This window comes from Theropithecus gelada, chromosome 3 (genome assembly GCF_003255815.1).
Source record: "Theropithecus gelada isolate Dixy chromosome 3, Tgel_1.0, whole genome shotgun sequence".
In the NCBI taxonomy this organism is placed as follows: Eukaryota; Metazoa; Chordata; class Mammalia; order Primates; family Cercopithecidae; genus Theropithecus; species Theropithecus gelada.
Genome location: NC_037670.1, coordinates 83,667,199 through 83,689,062, shown reverse-complemented (window position 1 = coordinate 83,689,062; position 21,864 = coordinate 83,667,199). Strand labels below are relative to the sequence as shown.

The 21,864-nt window shown below is 42.7% G+C and overlaps 1 protein-coding gene across 5 annotated transcripts in view; it reads right to left on the bottom strand.

The window, feature by feature from the left end:
* The window catches only part of CPVL (carboxypeptidase, vitellogenic like), a 204,851-nt gene that overhangs the window by 110,993 nt on the left and 71,994 nt on the right, over positions 1-21,864 (bottom strand). For all 5 annotated transcript variants that reach the window (XM_025378603.1, XM_025378602.1, XM_025378601.1 and 2 more), the window contains 2 exons: positions 18,971-19,149; positions 11,035-11,153 (listed from right to left, as the gene is read on the bottom strand). In XM_025378603.1, coding sequence (XP_025234388.1) covers positions 11,035-11,153; positions 18,971-19,139 — 288 coding nt within the window. In that variant the 5' untranslated portion in view covers positions 19,140-19,149. The remainder of the gene's footprint in view (positions 1-11,034; positions 11,154-18,970; positions 19,150-21,864) is intronic.

The following is a 21,864-nucleotide window of genomic DNA, read 5'->3' as shown; positions in this document are numbered from 1 at the left end:
AAGGTTTTTGTTTTTGTTTTCATTGAAGGTAGTTTTAAAAGCCCCTCTTCCCCGACAAATTCTACTTCCTAGAGATGATCATGGAGATGCTTACGTTTACCCTTCCAGATTTTTCTCTATGGTCCCCCTCCATACAAACACATATATGCATATGCTGTAGCTATTACATATGCAATATACATACACACGCTTTTTTCCAAAAATAGGATCAGGCTATACTCTAATATGCTCTAATATGCTGTATTCACTTAACAATATGTTGTGAAGATCTCTTTATATCAGTACATACCATTATTCTGCTGAACAGTATGCACTCTATGAATTTACCACAAAGTATTAACTCATTTAACATATAACGCCAACTACTCACAGGGATTGTCTAAGGCTGTGGATGCAGACCAGCTCCCACCCATGAGCAGGCAGAATACTTTATAGTTACGAGCCTGGATTCTGGAGCCAGAATGCCAAGGTTTGAATTCCAGCTATGCTATTTTAGAATTCTGTGACCTTGGGCAAGTTACTTAACTCCTCTGTGTTTCAGCATCTGCTGACTGAAAATATGGATACTATTAATGTCTATCTCCTAAGGTTTTCATGCAGTTTTAGGGTCGATATATGCACAGCACTGAGAACAGTGCCTGACACATCTATTTAAGTGTCAGCTCTGATGATTTTTCTGCTGGTGTGGGAAGGCAATAAACAAGTAACTAAATAAATGAGTGATATGAAAGAGGAATGGAGAGACACTAGATTAAGCACTTAAAGAAGGCCTCTGGTGGTGGGGTAACATTTGAGCTGAGATCTAAAATATGAGTAATCCCCTCATACTACATATTAAAGAAGAAAATAAAACCTCTACTAATGACTTACAGGTCAGAGTCCTGCAGCAAGAACTGATGATTAAAACGGAAGGGATAAAAAAGTTCTAAATATTAAAGAAAGAACAAAGGAATCCTAAATACTTAAGTGAGAAGTCTCCCTAGCAACAGAAGAGGGTCGGCCCGTGGGTCCCACAAACCTGGGCCCTTTATTGGAGAACAAGAAGCAACTATGGCTTTGCCTCAGAAGCCCTTTCGATTCCTCTGGCGACCCCTGGTGACCAATCCATGAACTTGGACACTCTTTATTCAGCGTTTCTTCCAGAAGGAATGGCCCAGAAGGAGAGACGTTATCTATTCTGCCAGAATCTCTACAAAAGGGAATTTCACAATTTCTCACATTAGCAAATTCCATTGCTTATTCACAATGATGGTGAAAAATCTACTCCATGTCTTAATGGAATGTCATTCAAAGAAAGTGAAACTCATTGAAACAAAACTAGTACTAAATCCTGTCTGCCCTATTGTTCCCCAGGTTGACATACCCTCCCTGGATAGCATCACCTTTGCCCTGAGTCTTCCTTTCCACCCTCATCCTCCACCAGCCCTTATCCCCCAGGCCCTCCTTTGCATGAGAGAGAGAGAGAGAGAGAGAGAGAAATAGATAACCTCCTGCTCAGACCATATACATATCACTGAAACAGTAAGTTAATATACTGACTAGGGGGGTGCTGAAAACTTGCCAATTTCAGTACTTTAAAGAACATAATTTTTTTTTTTTTTTTTTTTTTTTTGAGATGGAGTCTTGCTCTGTCGCCCATGCTGGTGTGCAATAGCGTGATCTCGGCACACTGCAACCTCCACCTCCCAGGTTCAAGTGATTATCCTGCCTCAGCCTCCTGAGTAGCTGGGATTAGAGGTGCGCACCACTACACCCAGCTAATTTTTTTGTATTTTTAGTACAGATAGGGTTTCACCATGTTGGTCAGGCTGGTCTCGAACTCCTGACCTTGTGATCCACCTGCCTCGGTCTCCCAAAGTGCTGGGATTACAGGGTGGGATTACATACCCAGCCTCATGATTCTATTGTATAAGAGGACTTTATTGGAGTGACCCTAGGAAATTTTAGGTATCTCAGCAAGTGTTAGGGCAACATTCCGGACCAGAGAGTCACTTAAAGTAGACAGGCATCTGCCAATTCTTCAGGACTGGTTACATATCCCTAGCCACCCCTTTTCTCCTGTCTCCAATAAGGAATGCCATGCTTGGTTAGAGAAAACAGCAACTAAACCACTAACAGATCCACATCAACGGCACTGCTTAAGATGAGAAGTGCAATTAGTAAATTAATTAAGGCCCTCTTCACACTTCTATATGCAGAGGCTGATCATTTGCTTGGTTTAAGTAATGTGTTCTACCTTAATTGAAGTCATTAGTACCCCAAGTAAATGTCTTTAAATTCCCACAAGTATGTTTAAATGGACTCCCATTTTGCCATACAGATCCCAGTTCAGCTAATACTTCAGCTGCTACACTAATGGTGTTAATCAAGGCAGAGCTTTTTATTTAAAGCAATTAATTTTGTGACTAGAATTGTTAAAGAGGTACATAACATTTTAACTCTACACATACACACTCAACACATACACACAAGTTGCTAAAGACATTCATGTTTTTCAAAGAAATTTTATTTCAAGTGGTTGGTGTTGACCACTCACTAAATCTTCCTTTACCATGATTGCTGCCATGGTATCGTCATACAGAAAATTAATTTTTTCAAAATCTTTTTTGTTTTTTGTTTTTCAGATGGAGTCCCGCTCTTGTTACCCAGGCTGGAGTGCAATGGCACGACTTGGCTCACTGCAACCTCCACCTTCCCAGTGCAAGCGATTCTCCTGCCTCAGCCTCTGGAGTAGCTGGGATTACAGGCGCCTACCACTACCCCCGGCTAAGTTTTGTATTTGTATTAGAGATAGGATTTCACCGTGTTGGCCAGGCTGATCTAGAACGTCTGACCTCAAGTGATCCACCTGCTTTGGCCTCCCAACGTACTGGGATTATAGGCGTGAGCCACTGCATCCAGTCTCAAAATCCTTTTTTGTTTTGAGGCCTCCTTGTGTCATTCCCAAGTTCCCCTGACTCTCATCAAGCTTTGGCTTGTCTCACTGATTTGAACCAGCTTACACCCCATTAGAATCCTAACTTTCTTCTTCCTAACCTTTCTACCTGGCTCATTCCTTCATGAGATAGTTATGGCTGTTCTGTTTGTGCCTCCTACCAGAAACTTACACTTTATAAGGAATAGGGAAGTGGGCGGATGCGGGGAGGTGTGGAGAAGACACCTTACTTTCCCTTCTTGATGCAAAAGTTAGCTACTTTCTGTCTATGTTATTTCATTTCCACAAAGCAAATCGGGCATGCAAAAGTTTCTGCAGAGTGTTCAAATATACCTATGGGTGGTGATCTATAACATCACCTTTAGCTACTGTCTTTTTATTTTGTCTCTGATACCCTCTATTCTTCTATATCCCTGATGCCATTAAGTACGTAGCAAAGAGAAGATAAACAGAATCAGTTTGAAGAAGACAATTATCTGCGATCTCCAAATCTTTGCTGCATTGCTGGTGGATTTGTATCCACCTGTGTTAGATATATTTTGAGACATATTTTAATAAATCTGTCCAGTCCATGTCCCCTTCTCCAAGAACTGAGTCTCCATTCATCCATGGCTAATACCCAGTACCTTCAGTCTTAGCTGATTGGACCAAGGAAGAAGATGTAAGCCAGACTGTGGCAGCCATGGGTGCTAGTTAATCTCTGTTGGCTACATGATGCAAGGAAAGGTAAACTTGGAAATGAAAGGTTGGTCATACTCGGTTGAGTGCTTGGAGAAGCAAAGCATGTTGATCTGCCAAGGGAGAAGAATGAAGCACAGATGAGGGAATCCTGCGGTCTCAGACAGAATAGGGCTGAGACAGAAAGACTGGCTGCCCTGCCTCCTAAGACTTTGCTATTACTCGTTTCTTAGGCCAGACCACAAGTCCAGCCCTTGGTGTCTCAGGGCTGGAGAAAGATTTAGAATGGTACCTGCATCAGTTAAGGCCCAATCAGAAGTCAGAAACCACAGAGTCATTTTAATTTTTTATTTAATTTTTTTTTTTTTTTTTTGCCTGGAAATATTCACCTTTAATTCTCTTACAAGTTCCAGTGTTTACTCTGGCCCCAGCCAGCCATGGGTATCACAGACACCCCTGGGCAAAAGTGAAGATGAAACACCAGAGGGGCCTGCTCTCCCACAGCCACATCCTCAGTGCTGGCCAAAGACCGGCATGCTAGGTAGGCTTCCTATGTCCACTAAGGAACAGGGAAATGTTAATATCTAGAAGTATTCGTTATAACAGGGGACTAAACATACATATATAAAGAGAACTCCAAACAATGCCCTGGGCTGGGGGAGTGCTCGCAGATGGACCTTATGGTGGGGAGGGGACCCTTCCCAAGGCTGCTGTCCAGGCCTCGTTGGAGAAGGTATGGTTGCAGCCCTCTGAGTAGCTGAGAAGTTCACTGGGTTCCCTGGTCCAAAGCTGGCCAACCATCCTTGGGTAATAGGAACAGGTAGGCTGTGACTGGCAGGTGGACACAGAGAGACTCAGGAGTCTAGGAGCCTGCTTGCCTGAAGGGTGGCGCACAGCCTGGAGTGCACGGTGTCTACACTGGGAGCACCGAGGGAACAACCCTCTGGGGCGCAAATGGCTGAGCTAGTGAGAGGGCTGCAGAGAGAGCAGGGCTATCGGGGGTCTGCTCACCGGCAAGGCCTAGGGTGTATGGTGTCCACACTGGGAAGGCCACAGCCGGGTGATCACCTGGACAGAGCCAGGGATATCATCTTGCTAAGAGTCTTGGTGGTCTGGGTGCATAGCTAAGACAGAGTGCCACTGGATGTCCCCACCCCCTACCTCAACACACTGCTAACAGACTAGGCAGTGAGCCAAGAAAAATCGAAAGGCAGGACATAGAAACAGAAAGAGAAGCCAAATTCCGCCTGCAGTGTCTCTCCAGCACCCTCTACTGACAAAGCTTAACATCGTGCTTGCTGCATAGGAGAAATGCTGAGAGCTCTATTATGGCAGAACAGGGAAGAGGGTAGAATTGGAGCTGAGAGGCAAAAAAAAAAAAAAAATTGGAAGTAGCTGGCATAGTAATCCCCACTCCTTATGTCCTTATCCTTCCTCCAGGTTAAGGAGTATATGCTAGTTGTCACAAGACATCACAGCCACAGCCTAAAAGTACAAGACAAGAAGCTATATTAGTTATCTAATGCGACACAACATCTCTCCAAAACTTAATGGCTTAAGACAACAATAATAATTTTTGATCTCTCGGGATTCCCGTGGGTCAGAAATTTGAGGGTGTCTGGCTGGGCAGTTCTGGCTCAGGGTCTCTCATGAAACTGTGGTCAAGCAATCAGCCACAGCTGCAGTCATCAGAAGGCTTGACTGGTACTAGATGAACCTCTTCCAAGGTTGGTACCCACTGGAGGGTAGAGGCCTCACTTCCTCTCCACAGAGGCTCAGCCATGGGGCTGCTTGAGTGTCCGTCCTCCCAATACGGCATCCTCTCCTCAGAATGACGGACTCAAGAGACCAAGGCACAAGTAACATTGCCCTTTATAATGTAGCCATGGAAGTCAAACACCATCATTTCTGCTAGCATGTTGGTCACAAAGCCAGCCTTGATTCAGCAGTGGAGGGGACTGCCCAAGGGCACATACGCCAAGAGATGAAGAGGACTGGGGACTAGCCTGAAGGCTGGCTACCACACAGGCCACACGTTCAAGGGCTCCTTCATTCAATCCACATCCTGATTTGGAGTTATTGGATGTTTTTATACTTAACTATAGAACCACAGAATGTAATGCTGGGATGGAGCCTTAGCAATCCAATAGGTTTAACATCTTTATTTCTATAGGAGAGAACTGAGGCCCAGAGAATACGAATGCCATCTCCCAAGTTATACAGCCGGGAATCGCAGACTTGGAATTAGAATCCCTGTATCCAAACCTCTAGTTCTGTTTTCCCAAATTCCAGCCCACTGACTCGCTGCACTGGGACCGCTGTGGAGCACATTGCAAACACTGATCCCTGGGTCCTCTCCAGATCTGCAGAATCAGAATCTATGCTGGGTGCAGCTAGACAATGAGCTGGGAGATCTATCATATTTCCAAAGCTCCCCAGGTATTTCTGATGAGCAGTAGCACATTTGGGAATTCCTGTCCTCTTCCACATTAACTGTGTTACCGGAGAAGTTCAGATGTGCAGATGAGGGAGTGTACATGGCACCATGCTGAAGCATGGTGGGGCCTGATTCCACGCCTTAACCCCGAGGATAGGCTGTTCTGTTGGCTTCCAGGCACTTTTGGGACATGTTCTTCTACTGCCAGAGAGAACGCCTTTTGTTTTGGACCAGGAGCATTAGAGTGGTTCATTTTCCCTCCAATTGACTGCTGATTCAAGGGTATTGTGCTATCTGATCATCCTAGTATCTGATTCAGCAGGGCCCAGCCTGTAGGATCCTGAGCGGGAGTCCTTCTCACAGGTTGCCCCGGCACCTCACGGGCCTCATCAATGTGATCCTGATCTTTCACAGACACTAGATTCTCAAATCCAGGAATCTGGGCCTTTCCTCTTGGCCTGAGGATCAAGGTGGGGTCCTCTGTAAAGAGGCCTAGGCCTGACTCTAAATGCCCCAGGTTTTGGCTCCACGGCATTTGAGGTAACTGATCTGAAGGTTTTGGCTAAATGTGTCCAATGAATTATCTATGTTCCTATATCTATAAGATAAAGTCATACTAGCAATTTTTTTTTTCCAATGAGAAGGATGCTGACTTTAAAGAGTAATAATCTCTATGTCTTTTTTATCTTCTTCAGTGCGAAAAATCCCAGTTTCACTTAGTAATTTCCTGACCTGGTAGCAATGAATCCACCTTGATGGCTGGGGTTCAGGTTCTTCTAATTCAGAATTTCCCTCTATTTGCTGTCATCTTTAACCTCTCAAATTGTGACCCGCTTAGTTCTTGACATTATTTGTGTTAATAATTTAAAAAGTAATAATAACCATAATAATCATAATCATAATGAAATAATGACAATAGCAACTATAGTTACTATGTTTTAGGTACCACTCTAATGCTTTCCCCTATTATCTCTTCTGTCTCAAAACCATTGCCAAGTAGGTATTCTGATCCCCATTTTAAAATGAGGAAACCAGTGCTCAGAGACACTAAGAAATGTCCCCAAGGTCACCTTTAGCGTAAGTAGTGAAGCCAGTATTTCTATCCAACCCTGACTTACTGAAGAGACTGTACTTTCAGCCACTATACTCAAGTGCCTTCCACAGCTCGTTTTCTCTAGATCTAACACATGACGGCCAAGATCAAGGATTTCCACATCAGAGGCCTAATTTTATATTCCAGTTCTGCCAATTTCTAGTTGAGTAACTCGGGGCTGATTATTTAATCTCTTCATCTATAAAATGAGGATAACAATGCCTTCTCATGGGGTTCAGGTAAGGATTAGATAAGAAAATGCACAGTGCCTAGCACATAGTCAGTGTTCAATTACCAGCAGCTATAACTGCTACATTTCTGCTGGTTTCCTTATACTTTTTATACCATACAAAATGCCTACTCCTTTCTCTTGCAGGTTGTATTCCCACCGCACACCAATTTCAAGTTCCGGAATTTATTCTGTTCTGATTTGTATACAATAACAGGGCAGTCTCAGAGCAATAACAGGAAAACAAAACTAATTTGAGAAACAGCATCCCCCCCAAAAAACACTCGGAGGATATGACAAGTGTGGCATCCTTCCTGGATCTCTTATTTTCTCTACCTTCAGTTTTTTAAAGGGGTCATTTCTCCCTGGTGACAATATCAGCTGCTTCCCTATGATAGACAATGAACTGATATCTCTGCCAAATACAAAGGACTCCCCCCGTCTCAGTGACCACTGCTGCTTCTTGTCACACCTGCTTTATCTCCTTCACCCAAACTGGTGTGACTCCAAAATTTATAGCCAGAAGCCTCAGCTATCTGGCTCTGCATGTGGGCTTCCTGGTAAGAGGTCTTGGAACAATCTATCTTGGCTGCCACATGGTGGTACCCATCTGTGGATACCGTTTTTTCATCTCTGCCCTTCTTGTCCTGAAGCTTCATCTATCACTTTCACTAGAACACCATGTACTTAAAGGCATTCTTTCCCGTTGTGTCTCCTGGGATCATCTTAGGTTGTGTTTGTGGCTACAGTACTGGACTCAAAAGAACATAACCTGGTCAGGGGATGCACAGCTAGGTTTTCATTTAATTAAGGGGAAAAAAACGAAACCCAGCAGTCCAGTCATTGTTTAATGAAGGGGGTTTTCAGACCTCAATCTGGCAACCAGTAGAGCATGCAAACTAAACTCCTTTCCCTGAACAGGTTTATGGTGCCAAAGCACCACCTACATTCTAGACACAGCTGTTCACCTGACCAGAGGCAACCTGAGAAAGAAAAAAACTGGGTTTTTGCTTTGTTTCCATCTGATCTCTTCTCTCACCCTTAGTTCCGGTTTTTACAAATCTGGATCATTACCAAAGAAGACAACATTCAGAAGGTAATAAGGAACTGACTGGTGTCATAAACAAGCAACAAAGCAGAAGGGAAAGTAAGGAATTGGTATTTTCCAGCTAGAGTGGGGGAGGAGGACGAGAGTGGAAAGAAGATGGGGAAGCAGTCCTAACAGGTCTTAGAGAATCCGCAAGCTGGATTAGGGAAGCCGACCTCCACGGGCTGCATTGGTCTCTTCACTTCCCTCATTTCAACCCTCAACATGGGCAACACATCACCTCTGTCTGGGTTTGGCTGCTCTAGGCATTTCTTTCTGGTAAAAAGTGTGTTGGTCACTTTCCAGCCAGGAGCTTCAGGCAGAGGGTAGTGGCCCATAGGCTGGAGTGATGGTTTCACAGAGCATGGTTCACTTGGTAATTCTGTAACCTGCTGGCCTCTGCCAATTTACAAGTCAGAATCTCTGGGGGAAGTCAGAGAATTCTTGTATGCAATAACATGTAAGAATCCCTGAGATAAAACATATTGAGACTCAATAATCTAGGCAAATTTTCAAGTATCCATTTTGTGCATTATAACAACTCCCTAAAGATGTTTGTGTCTTAATTCCTAGAATATGTTAGGTTACAGGACAAAAGAGAATTCAGGTCGCAGATGGAATTAAAGTTGCTAATCAACTGGCCTTAAAATGGGGAGATTATCCTGGATTATCCAGGTGGCCCAAATGTCATCATAAGAGTCCTTTTAGAAGACAGAGGAAGAAGACAAGAGTCAGAGAAGGAAACATGACCATGGAGATTATGTGATGTGAGAAGGATTCAGGCTGCCTTTGTAGGCTTTGAAGCTGGAGAAAGGGACCATGAGCCAAGGAACGTGAACAGCCTCTAGGCACTGCAAGAGGCAAGAAAAGAGATTCTCCCTTAGAGCCTCCAGAAGTACCACAACCCTACTGGTCCTTGATTTCAGCCCAGGGAGACCCATGTCAGACTTCTGACCTGCAGAATTGTAAAATAAAATGTGCGCTGTTTTAAGACACTAAGTTTGTGGCAATTTGTTATAGCAGCAAGAGAAAACTAATATAAACGGGTTACTGCAGATAAATGACTGCATTCAATGGCATCAATAGATATGATATAAAAAATGCACACACACAGAATGTTTCTGAAAGGCATAAAGTTTAAGAGACTGAAGGCCCATTATCCACCCTCCTCCATCCTGCTCTGTGCCCTGTTAGGCAGACCTCTATGGGCTAAACTACCCAACTCCACCCGGCTCCCAGTTGGGCTCTACCCATGGGAGGCACCAGCAAGAGACTGGAGGGTGCTCAGGCTCCAGTGCTGACCTTGCACTTGTATGACCCTCAGGGTGAGTGTCTCCTTACATCGGACGCTCTAGGCATCTCGCTTGCCTCACTCAACAGGAACAATGACGAAGAAAGAAGAAGCCCTCTCTAGGGTCCAAGAAACCCTTCTAGAGAAGACGGCAGGCTGACGGCTACTGTGAGCCCAACCACAAAGGATCTGGAATTCTTCACCATTTCTGACATGCCCCAACCTGACCACATCCCACCACAGGCTGCTCTGGGGTGAACTATGTCAAGAGGCCATGTAGTTGAGAAAGCAGGAAAGAAACGTCAAGAAAATATAACTCAATAGTACCAAGAGAAACAATGTAACTTGAAAACAACCCTGGATTAAGCAATTTACTCAGTTACTATAGATGCAACCCAGCTATATGCAAATCAATGCAAATATAAACAACACCCTCCATAGGGATAGCTTTTTCTTTGCTTTCTCTAGCCTCTAAAACAAATCCAATTTGGAGGATGAAAATAGAAAATTACGCTGCAGTGGAATAAGATTTGTTTATGCATCTCAGCACTTCTACCAATACCCGCAACAGCACCCCTAAGCTAAAAGTGTCTTGTTCATACAGAAGAAAGGCATGATTTAGAGGCAAACTACATAGGATTGGTGAAGTAGAAAAGCATACCCACCTCTGCCTATAGAGATTTGGGAAAGTGATGGCCTTTCCTGCCAGAAACCTTTCTACATCAGCAATCCTCCCACTCTTCTTCCGACTGTCTGAGTTCAGTTCTGTCTCCTCTGTGGCCCCACAGCACAGAATATGCTCAATAAGTGGGTACTGAGTGCATGAAGGAGTCCACAGACAGGGCAGTCATACAAGGCCACGGCTGACTAGATATAAACATACTTTGCCATGCATTACCTGTTAACTTCAGGAATCTCCCTACTTCTTATCCCCCTTGGGCACCCCCCACCCATTCCCGCCCTAAGTATTTTTAGAACAAAAATACAACAAAACGATAGGAAGAAGACTGTGGCAGGAAGAAGGTGGTAGTATTAACACTCCAAATAAGGCTGCAAGAAATTTAGAAGCTGGACACTTCCCACTCCCGCCAAAAACATTTGTTTCCTGCCCATAAATACGAACACCATGCAGATTTGCTTATTTTTAGAAAAAAAAAAAAATCTTATTTTTAGAAAAAATCTACGAGATTGTTTTAAAGACTTGTAGGTCAGTAGGCTAACATTTCTACCCTCAAAAGGCAAGCCAGCTCTTGAACACTGGTGTTCTTTCTGTTGGGCGACTACCTGAGCCGGGAAGAACCAGAAGAAGAGGTTGCTGTTGTAAGTCTTATTCACGGTGAGGAAGCCGGCATAACTCTTCATGTTCAGTCCTAGGAAAGGACTGACCAAACTCAATTCTTTTCCTAGTGGGAGGGAAAAAAAAAATTTACTCAAGGATTACAGAAAACAACAACAACAACAATGTGAGCCATCTATCTCAGTCTGGATGAAATGAAGTGATTAGATAAGCTAAAAGGGGATTGGTATGAAAGGTAGTTCCTTCAACAGATTCCAGCCTGCCCCTGGCCAGTCCCACATAGTCCACATTCACAATTTAGCCAAGGATACGTGAAAGTTTTAAGTCTTTGGGGAGGGGTGACCAAATATATTTTACAAGCTGTGATAAGGTTGTTTTTAAAGTTCTTTTAAAAAGGAGAAAAGAAAATCTCCTATCATCACACCTTGCATAAACCAAGGTGTTCACCCTGGGCCACATGGAAAAGAGCAGGATAAAGTAAACTGACCTGAAACAGTGGGGTGCAAGAGTAACAATGTGGTGAAGCAGCTCTCGGCCTCACCCCAAGAAGGCTGGTGTCCTTCATGATCTTGTTTTCATGAAGGCAAAAAGGCTGTCACATCTACTAAGAGGAGTGGGTCGAGGCATATGGGAGTGTGGGCGGCTGTGGACAGTGGGGAGACTGGGGGTGACCTCATGGCTACTCAGGGGGAACCAAACAGGACAATGGGACAGTTGTGGAGGCCAGGGGTCCTGGTTTTTTTATGGCACCATTGGGATAGGCACAGGGAAGGAGTAATTGGGGATGCTTAGATGGCCAAGGATGCCCAGCAGTAAAGAATGCTACTAGGAGCTGACATTTACAAGGCCACATTACCAGGGCTTTTACATGATGTGGGAAGTATAATTCTCATTCCCACTTTAAAGATAAGAAAGCTGAAGCACAGAGAGGTTAAGTGACTTGCCTGAGGTCACACAGCTAGTAGAGGAGAGGCTGGGATTAAACCGAGCAGTCAGGCTGCAGTTTGTTCCTTCCTCCAGGGCTTTCAACTAGAGTGAGTCAGAAGGTGCAGGTGGCAGGGAGTGGGAAAGGAAGTAGTGGTCAGGAAGGGAGTGGCAAAGGAACAGAAAACAGCAGAACGTGGTGGGGAAGTAAAAGGGAAAATTTGGGCGAAGGAGAAGAATCCTTTAGTGGTGACAAAGAATGTGTCCCCAGTAGGAACTAATCACGCAAGAAAAGCGATGTAGGTCTGAGCCATATTAAGTTGGAGACTGGTTAGTAGCTTAGGAAGCTTGACTCCTCACATGCCATCAACTAAAGACGCCTTTGGTGGTAGGTGGAGTCCTTAGACTCTGGAGGGCTAATTGTTAGCATCTCTTCCCAGCTCAGCATTCAGAGACAACACTGATAGGATAAAATAAGCCAAGGTGATAATATTTACACTCAAAGGAATAGATGCTGTAAGTCAGGGTCCTGACTCCAAGGGCTGGTTGCTAAACTTTCACCAGCACACTGCTGTTTTGGGACCACTAGCTCCTCTTTTAAAAGAGGCATGCCTCTTAGCCGAGCATGGTGGCAGTGCTTGTAGTCCCAGCAACTTGGGAGGCTGAGGTGGGAGGATCACTTGAGCCCAGGAGGTCAAGTGATCATGCCACTGTATTCCAGCCTGGATGACACAGCAAGACCCTGTCTCAAACACAAACATATATATAGGCATGCCTCTCAAAAGGAAAACCTCTCATCTAGACCACACGGTTCCTATGCTGATCCTAGCACTCCTATCGACCAGCTGGTGACCCTCTGTATTTAACCTCCCTGTACTTCAGTTTCTCCTCTGTGGAAGATGGACTGCCCGTGGGCCACCTGGATTAAAAGCGCCCCACATGTAAAACCTATAGAAAGAAGCTGGCAGGTAGGCAGCAGAATTACTGTTGCTGTCTGTGAAATGCACCTGCTGATTAGGAACAGGAGCACCTCTGAGCAGAGGAGGTCATGGGGACAAAGGAAAGGTCTCAATAGGTGGTCCTTGAGGGTCCTGTTAGGCCAACACAATAGGAGAGCATGGGTTTCCTAGCCTGACAGAGCTGGGTTTGGAATCCTAACTAGATTAGGACTTCCCAGCAAGTTGCTCCATCTCTCTGAGCCTCTTTCCTTTTATGCAAAATACAAATACTGATTCTGCTACCCTAGGCTTTCTGTGAGGATCAAACAACAAAAATGCATACGAACCCTTAGCCTAGCACTACATATAAAATAAGGGTTCAGTCAATTGGAAGGGAAGGTTATAATTAGCCTTTGGCCACTCCAAGTGAAGTCTAGAAGAATTTCCCTTTTCTGGCTCAGCCTGGTGCTCCCAGGGAAGTCTGCTTAATGCAACCTCTGTAGGTCTTCCCATTCTGTTCCCAATGAGGTCTATCCCTCCTCCATCAGAAAAAAAAAAAGCCAAAGAAAAAGAGAGAGGGGAGGATCTTATGAGAAAGAAAAGGGAGGTGTTGGGGAAAGTAGCTTTTGCCGCTCCTCCCCTCCCACTCTTCCCACCATCTGTCTTTTTTCTTCTCCCCTTCTTCACTTCCACTCTTAATTAGCCCACAGAAAGATCACCCCCCAGGGCTGGGCAGCTTTTAAAATGCTTTTGAAATATTTTTAGCAGAACTATTAATCTTCTCAAAATCAAACAGAGATACTAGCCCCCTCCCCACCCCCCGCAAAAAAGGAGAGGAGATAAGTAAAAACTGTGGATCGGAAATGAGTGAGATGTGGACCACAGAGAGGTAAATGGGAAGAAGAGGATTTGAGAAAGAAGACAGAAAAAAGTGAGAAAGGTCCAAGTATAATGAGAAAAAGAGAAAATATATAATAGAAAGGAGCTGGAGGGAATGGAACAGAGGAGAGGATGATTGAATCAATTTATCTCTCCCAAGACCAGCACCCCACAGGGTCCACGGACTGCTCTCAAATGATTCAGATGTTCACTCATCCCTCCCTTCCCGAGGATGCCAAAGTAGCTTCTCTGCTACCTTGTACTTGCGTATATTTCAGGCCTTCCCTCCTAGGTCAGGAGGTTGGGAAGTGGGGAATTTGTCTTATTTAACTTTGCATACCTTGGGACTTGGCATGCTGATTTACACATCTAAGACATTCAATAAATACTTTTTAATGAATGAATGTTAACAAATGAATGGATGAACGAGTCAACAAATGAATGAACTAAAACAAGCCCCACTGACAATGCACTAAGACTAGCTCATTTCTACAAAAACCTCCTAAGGCAGACCTTGTTAAGACATCTAAAGAAATTTAGAACTTTTCTCTAGCCCATAAAAAGAGTTTTGCCCTGTTTCAAATTTTAAATTTCCACTAACTAAATCCCAGTAAAATAATAAAAAATGTCATCAACTAAAATGACTTTTTATATTTTCAAATGTCCTGTGCATCCTATTACTGTAATGTGGAAAACAAACAAACTCCCAAGGTGGAGGAGTTTCTATCTTTCCGGCACCATGACTCACAATCCAAATGTTTAGAACAGTTTTAAAAAGGAAAAGGTTCTCTTTGAAGTGATTTTACTTCCTCCTTGTTTTTTACTGCTGCTACCAGTGTTTGTGATATTAACACTTTCAAAAACATTGGAGTGTGACCAACAAAGGGCTTCAACCAGCTAATCAGCATGCATGTCAGATTCACAAACACTCAAGTTATCAGCAGTGTGGACACACAATACCAGATCATAAGTAACAATAAATTAGGACCTACTAGTAAAATAGTCTTTAAAGTGTGAAAATGCAGTGTTTATAAACAAGCTAAAATGCGCCTCCTACGTTCAGTTTGTTTCAGGGAGTAAAGATTTATTCTAGCTTCAGAGAAAGTAAACATGCAATTACAATTACACAAAACTAAGCCAGTTAATTGGGGATTTGAAAAATAAAAATTTCCCTTGTTTTTTTTGTGAGCTACTGTTTATCTCAAAAATGTTCCATTGCAATAATAAGACTCACATTCCTAGGGTTTTGACAGACTCGATAAACACAAGGGATTTAGGGGAGTGAGCTGACCATCTGTCCAGAGCTTCCTGAACTTTCAGCAAAGCGGATGAATAAAATTATCCTTAATTATGTTGTCAGGGCTACATGTGAATACCCAGATGTAACAGATTTTGAATCAGCCACTTAAAATTCTGTTCAAAGAATTTGACTGTGTAGCGTAACTTCAGGAAGTGATATTATACACAGATTTACTATTTTAAATGTTGTCAATCATCAGATGAAGATCTACCAATCTTGACATAGAGGGTGGAAGATAAAACTACTTCCCTTGGAATCTTTCTCGGCTGCTACTAGTACCCATAACTGAGGAATGCTTATAGGCAAGAAAGACAGGAACAGAAGGGATGTCAACAGTCTCTCAGATGGATTTCTCTGTATTCTTTTTACTTGGTTCCACCAGATGTACGATACAGATACACCATGGTCACTTTCACTTAATGCCTTTGTTTAAGCTGCTTCTGTCCTTTGGTATGCACAGACCCTTCGCTATTTACATAAATCTTACCCAACACTCTGAAGTCCACAGCTGGTCATACAGCACAGTGGTTCATACCATGGGCTCCGGGGTTGGCCAGTATAGGGTTTAATTCAGAGCTGCTCATATAGCATAGTGGTTCATACCACGGGCCCTGGGGTTAGCCAGTACAGGTTTTAATTCCAGCTCTGCCACTTACTAGTTTTATGGCCCTAGGCAAGATATTTGATTTTTCTGGGCCTCAGTGTTCTCATTTGTAAAATGGGAACAATGCTTATGGATTTTTCATTAGGGTTGCTCTGAGAACTAAATGAGCTAATGGATGTAAAGCACAATGCCTGGCACATGGTTGGTACCCAAATTTAAATTCCATACATATTTATACATACATGTATAGGTACTATACTAGGTACTAGGGATATAATGACTAAATGTTAGCTACTTATTATTTTTACTACAACTACTATAGCTTTAGTATTTTCTCCCTAGATTATGCCAACCAACAGGCATACATTCCTTCTCCGAATCTCCAGTGCACTTACTTCAAATGTAATACTTTAGTACGTTAGTATGCACTACCCAATTCCTTAATTGTTTTGTGTGTATGCATGCATCCGGTCACTTTAGAAGAACACTTTAGAAGCTTGTGAAACAAACAGAACTAAATTATAGTAGGCAAATCACAGAGTAGAAGTCAGAAGATTTGGGTCCTAAACCCATCTCTGCTACCCAACTCTATTGCACACATCCCGTTGGGCAACTCAGGTAAAGTATTTCAGTCTCAATTTCCTCATATGTGGATTGGTAGAATTTGGTTATAACAATTACTTAACTCCTTTTCAATCCTACAATAAATGGTTTGCTTTGATTTACTGTTAATGAACATAAATCTAAGCCATCAGAATCCACTTGTTGAGGAAGCTGAAATACGTACATGTAATCCAATTTGGAGGGTTTGAGTCAATGATACTTTGCCTCTTCACACGCATCTGTATCAGCCCATACAGTGGGGCAGCCATCTTCCCATGACTTCTCTATGCGAGGTAAAAATCAGTCCTTTTTAAAATACACTAAATACATTATCAAAGTTTTTCATCTTTCCTTAGAAAAGAGATGGTGAAACTTGAAGCCAATGTGTATTTCAGAAAAAGACATATGAACAGCACTTACACATACCCTTAAAATGTAAGAATGTCTTCATGTAAAACGAAAACCAAAAAACAATGACATCCTATTGGCTGTGAGAATACTTCGAATGAGTAAAATTTGCTTTATTTTAAACTTCTTTGTAGAGTATTTAGATTTGCTTTTGATCTTTAAAATGACCATTTGTGTAAAATTTCCAGTGTTCTTCTTCATTCCCATCACATCTGCCAAGCTGCCAGCTTCACAGGCACCATCTCTGCCTTTCCACCTAAGACAAGGGACAAACTTGGGGCTCCTGTGTGCCAGATCCCTGTCTCTCACCTTCTTAAACACAATCTCCAACAATGGTTCCCCAAACTAAACCAACTCCCCACTCATCATTTCCATCAGCAAACAAACATTCTCTCCTATTCTGTTGAAGACCCTTCCTGGACCCCAGTGCTCCCTCCAGCCACTACGCCATTTCTCTGCTGTCTTTGCAAACAGCTCCTCAGAATAGCTACCTGTCTACTATTTTATAGCCCAGGAACCTACTGAAGTCCAGAAAGTTGAAATCATTTACCTGCACAGTGATTAAGCACAAAGAAGCATTAAGAGCAGATAGATACAGGGCCAGAGGCGGTGGCTCACGTCCATAATCCCAGCACTTTGGGAGGCTGAGGCAGGGGGATGACTTGAGGTTAGGACTTTGAGACAAGCTTGGCCAACAAGGCGAAACCCCATCTCTACTAAAAATATAAAAATTAGCTGAGCGTGGTAGCGCACGTCTGTAATTCCAGCTACTCAGGAGGCTGAGGCAAGAGAATTGCTTGAACCCAGGAGGCGGAGGGTGCAGTGAGTCGAGGCTGCGCCACTGCACTCCAGCCTGGCAACAGAGCAAGATTCCGTCTCAAAAAAAAAAAAAAAAAAAAAAAAAAAAGAGCAGATGCAGGTCATAAATTTTAGTCTCTCATAACACTAAGTGATATATATTTTCCTATTAGTAACAACAATAGAAAAACCCACAATCTCTAAATAAAGCCATTTGCAAACACTCATATTTGGAGAACAATTTATAGAGTACAAAAAATTTTCATGTGCCTTATCTCGTTGGATTTTCATAATATCTCTGCAAGTTGGGTAAGTTGTTAAATCTCCATCTTATCTTAATGAGAAAACTAAGGCCTAGACTTGCTGGATAAGGGGGCACAGCAGGGAGGCTGCAGTGAGGCTGTCTGAGTATGAAGCCTACACACCAGCTGGTATCTGCGTGAACTCTGGCCAGTAGTTCAGTCTCTTTCTGTGTTGGTTTCACATGTATAAAATGGGTCCACCTCCCTAGGATGTTGACATGTTTAAATAAGTTCATGCAGAAAGCTTGGAACCAGTGATTGACTCATAGTAAGTTTTAAGGATAGTACTAGCAATAAGTGCTCACTGGAGGACAGGCACTCTACTAGTCTTATAAATAAAATGCTGCAACTCAAACATGCAGGTAATTCAGCCCTGGCTAATTCTCATTTTAGCTAAAAACTCAGATAACATATGACATCAAGTCATTAATATTTGAAATAGGCCAGGTGCGGTGGCTCATGCCTGTAATCCCAGCACTTCTGAAGGCTGAGGAGGGCGGATCACCAAAGGTTAGGAGTTCAAAACTAGCCTGGCCAACATGGTGAAACCCCGTCTCTACTAAAAATACAAAAATTAGCCAGGCGTGGTGGTAGGCACCTGTAATCCCAGCAACTCGGGAGGCTGAGGCAGGAGAATCACTTGAGCCCGAGAGGCAGAGGTTGCAGTAAGCAGAGGATGCACCACTGCACTCCAGCCTGGGTGACCGAGAAAGACTCTGTCTCAAACAAACAAACAAACAAACATATATATTTGAAATAAAACAACTGAGTAAAAATACTGAAATACATTTTGCATCCTATGGGTTGTTTTAAGAAAAACTATTGGCCAGGTGCAGTGGCTCACAACTGTAATCCCAGCACTTTGGGAGGCCGAGGTGGGCGAATCATGAGGTCAAGAGATCGAGACCATCCTGGCCAATATGGTGAAACCCCATCTCTACTAAAAATACAAAAATTAGCTGGGCATGGTAGCGTGCGTCTACAATCCCAGCTACTTAGGAGGCTGAGGCAGGAGAATTGCTTGAACCTGGGAGGCAGAGGTTGCAGTGAGCCGAGATCACACCACTGCCCTCCAGCCTAGTGACAGAGTGAGACTTCGTCTCAAAAAAAAAAGAAAAACTGTTGAATTCATGCCAGTGGTTCTCTGATTTAATTAAACTTACTTACCTTTTTGGATCTTCCCAGCTTCAATGTAAGGGGTGAGAAACAATGGCTGTCCTGAGTCTCCCTTAGGTGGCATGGAAACACTTCTGTATAGGGAGCGAAACAGCCCATCACAGGGGCCAGGCGCCAACAGGACCAGCGAAACAATCACCTTCCACATGGCGCCAACCATCTCTCAGGGTCTAGGATAAAAACAGCATTCCAAAAATGAATCAAAAGAGTAAATATTTACCTGGCCCTTTTACATGCAAGAAATTCATTTATTCACTTAAAAACATTATTGTGTGTAAAGGCCCTCTGCAAGGACCTTGGATAGCACCATAAATAAGCACACCCAATCCCTGCTTACCCTTAAATTCACAGGCTAATGGGAGATCCTTCAAGGGATTTACAATGTCAGTAATTTTTAAATTACTGATTTTTTTTTTTTTTTTAACAGAGTCTTGCTCTGTTGCTCAAGCTAGAGTGCAGTAGCACAATCGCGGCTCACTGCTACCTTGACCTCCTGGGCTCAAGCAATCCTCCCATCTCAGCCTCCCAAAGTGCTGGGATTATAGGAGTGAACCACTGACATTTTCTAAAATGCAGTTTGGAAAGTAAAGTCAATGGAGGATTCAATAAAGCCTCAGAACAACAAGAACTCTGTAACTGACCATAAATGGGTGGTAGAAATCACTATGTCACCACAGAAGGGCAGAGGATTGAGAGCATATTTCAGGTCAAAAGATCATAGAAAGGCCTTACCCAAGTTGGATGTGGACAAAAGGTGAATGGTTCTCAGACAGGTGGGAGAAATGGGAAAGGCATCATGGGTGGGTGGAAACAGCTTAAGCAAAGGTGAGACCTCAGGCATCCTTGCACACCTTGCAGGGAAATTTCAAAGAAGCAATGGATTTCTGCTTATGTTCTCTATCTCTTATAAGCCCCTAGTTTGTATCAAAGAACAATAACAACAAAAACAAAAACGGAAACGAAGAAAGAAAGGGGGAGGGGGTCCTACAACTACCCTTAGGTCCCTCCCCTTATTGCTAGCTGATAAGTAAATTAAAGACATTAGGCCCCAAACCATTAGCACAAAGCTTTCCAAAGATCTTCAAATCTGATGTTTGCTTAGAATATTCATCTGAGATGATAATAGTAATGGCATAAAATTGTATAATGATTTACTTGTACATCAATATGTAAATTATACATATAGTGGGCTTTCCCATGTATTTGTAGCTGATTTGAATCTCCTAATTTCACCAGTGTTAGAAAAAAATGAATGGTATTTGTTAAAGCACGCAGACAAAGACTTTATTAGGATAATGATAGGCACAGGGACCTTGCAGTCAACAGAGTCTTGCAGCAAGGGAGAGAGATTGGGCTCAACTCCAAATGCAGCATGGGCCAGTGGGAATTTATAGCTAAGGAGCAGTGTGGGGGTCAGTGGATGGAAAATTACTCAAAGGAAGCCTTGGGGTAAGGTGGATCTGGCTAAACCTAATAGGATTCTCGCTGAAGACAGGCCAGGGTGATCAGACATCACCTGGGGGATGGTGCAGGATGAGAAACCTGGTCAAATGTTGAGGTGATCGGATGTTGATGCTGGTGGTTCTTGGTAGAACGACTTACCAGTGTCCTTTGCTAAAACTGGATTTTACAAGGAAGTGCACAAATGGGCCAAGCAGAAGATTCAGAAGCCTGATTAAAATTTGGCCAAGGAAAAAATCCTTGTCACCAGGAGAGTGAGGATTATTATCACCAAATTCAGATAAGGAAAACTTGAATCAAAAGAGTGTCTCATGCAAGGACATGAAAGTAGAGAAACCAGGACTTGACCCCACTCAAGGCCAGGACTAGGGAGAAATGAGGGAGGTACGGATGTAGGGTCAGAGCTCATCTTGATCTAAAATGTTGACCATTTTTGTTATCATTAATTTTTCTCTGTATTATACAGTTTTTTAACTATTACCTTAAAATATCACTGATCTTGAGTTTTTTTTGACACTTTATTAAGTTTTACACCTGAGGCAGTGCCTCTCTTGTCTCGCTCTAATCCTGACCTTGCAAAGTAGGGAATTATGACAAGCACACCAGGGCCGTTACATGACTCTGCACTCCTGCTATTTAAGCATGATCTGTGTTCTTAGCTGTAAATTCTAAATCAAATACACGAAATGAATGAGTACTCCACACACATTTCTGGATGCAAAAAGAGATACATAATTATGCAAATACAATGCCTGCTTTGGTTCAGTGCTTTAAAATGCCAAGCCATTAGAACATCTTAAAACTACAAAATGTGTAAAAATCTTTTAACCACATGCTTATTACAACCCAATTTGGCATAACATGAAAATATTGATTATAGCAAATTTTAAAAGCTTTTCAGGCACATTTCCCCAGTAAGATAAAGGTTTATAATTATAACATGATTGAATATATAACCCTTGTCATGTCTCTCAGGGTTAACTTACTAGAATTCTCCACACTTAATGTAAATAAGGCCAGCTGAATCCAGTATGGAGCTAAAAAATGCTTTTGCCTATTACTGACTATAATAAACAACAAAATGAATTTAGGAACTGAAATTAGGTTCCCAAGAAGCCCCAGGGTAATGACCTCTATGGCAATGTTAAAACATTTTTTAAAATTATGTGAACTTGTTTACACTGATGCTTTTATAGCATAGCTACTTTCAAGGGATGCCTGAAATCAACAATCTTACTCTCTAACTGGTTCAGAAAAAATATATATATATATATATGCAATTTTAAAAAAATAATGGAAGAAGCTCTTCCAGTAGGAGGTTTTTGTTTTTTGTTTTTTTTTTCCTGGGGACAGAAACAAGAAACCAATCATGCCGTCTAATTTCTCAATCTTCCTGCTGCCAATCCCCAGCCCCCTTTAATGGA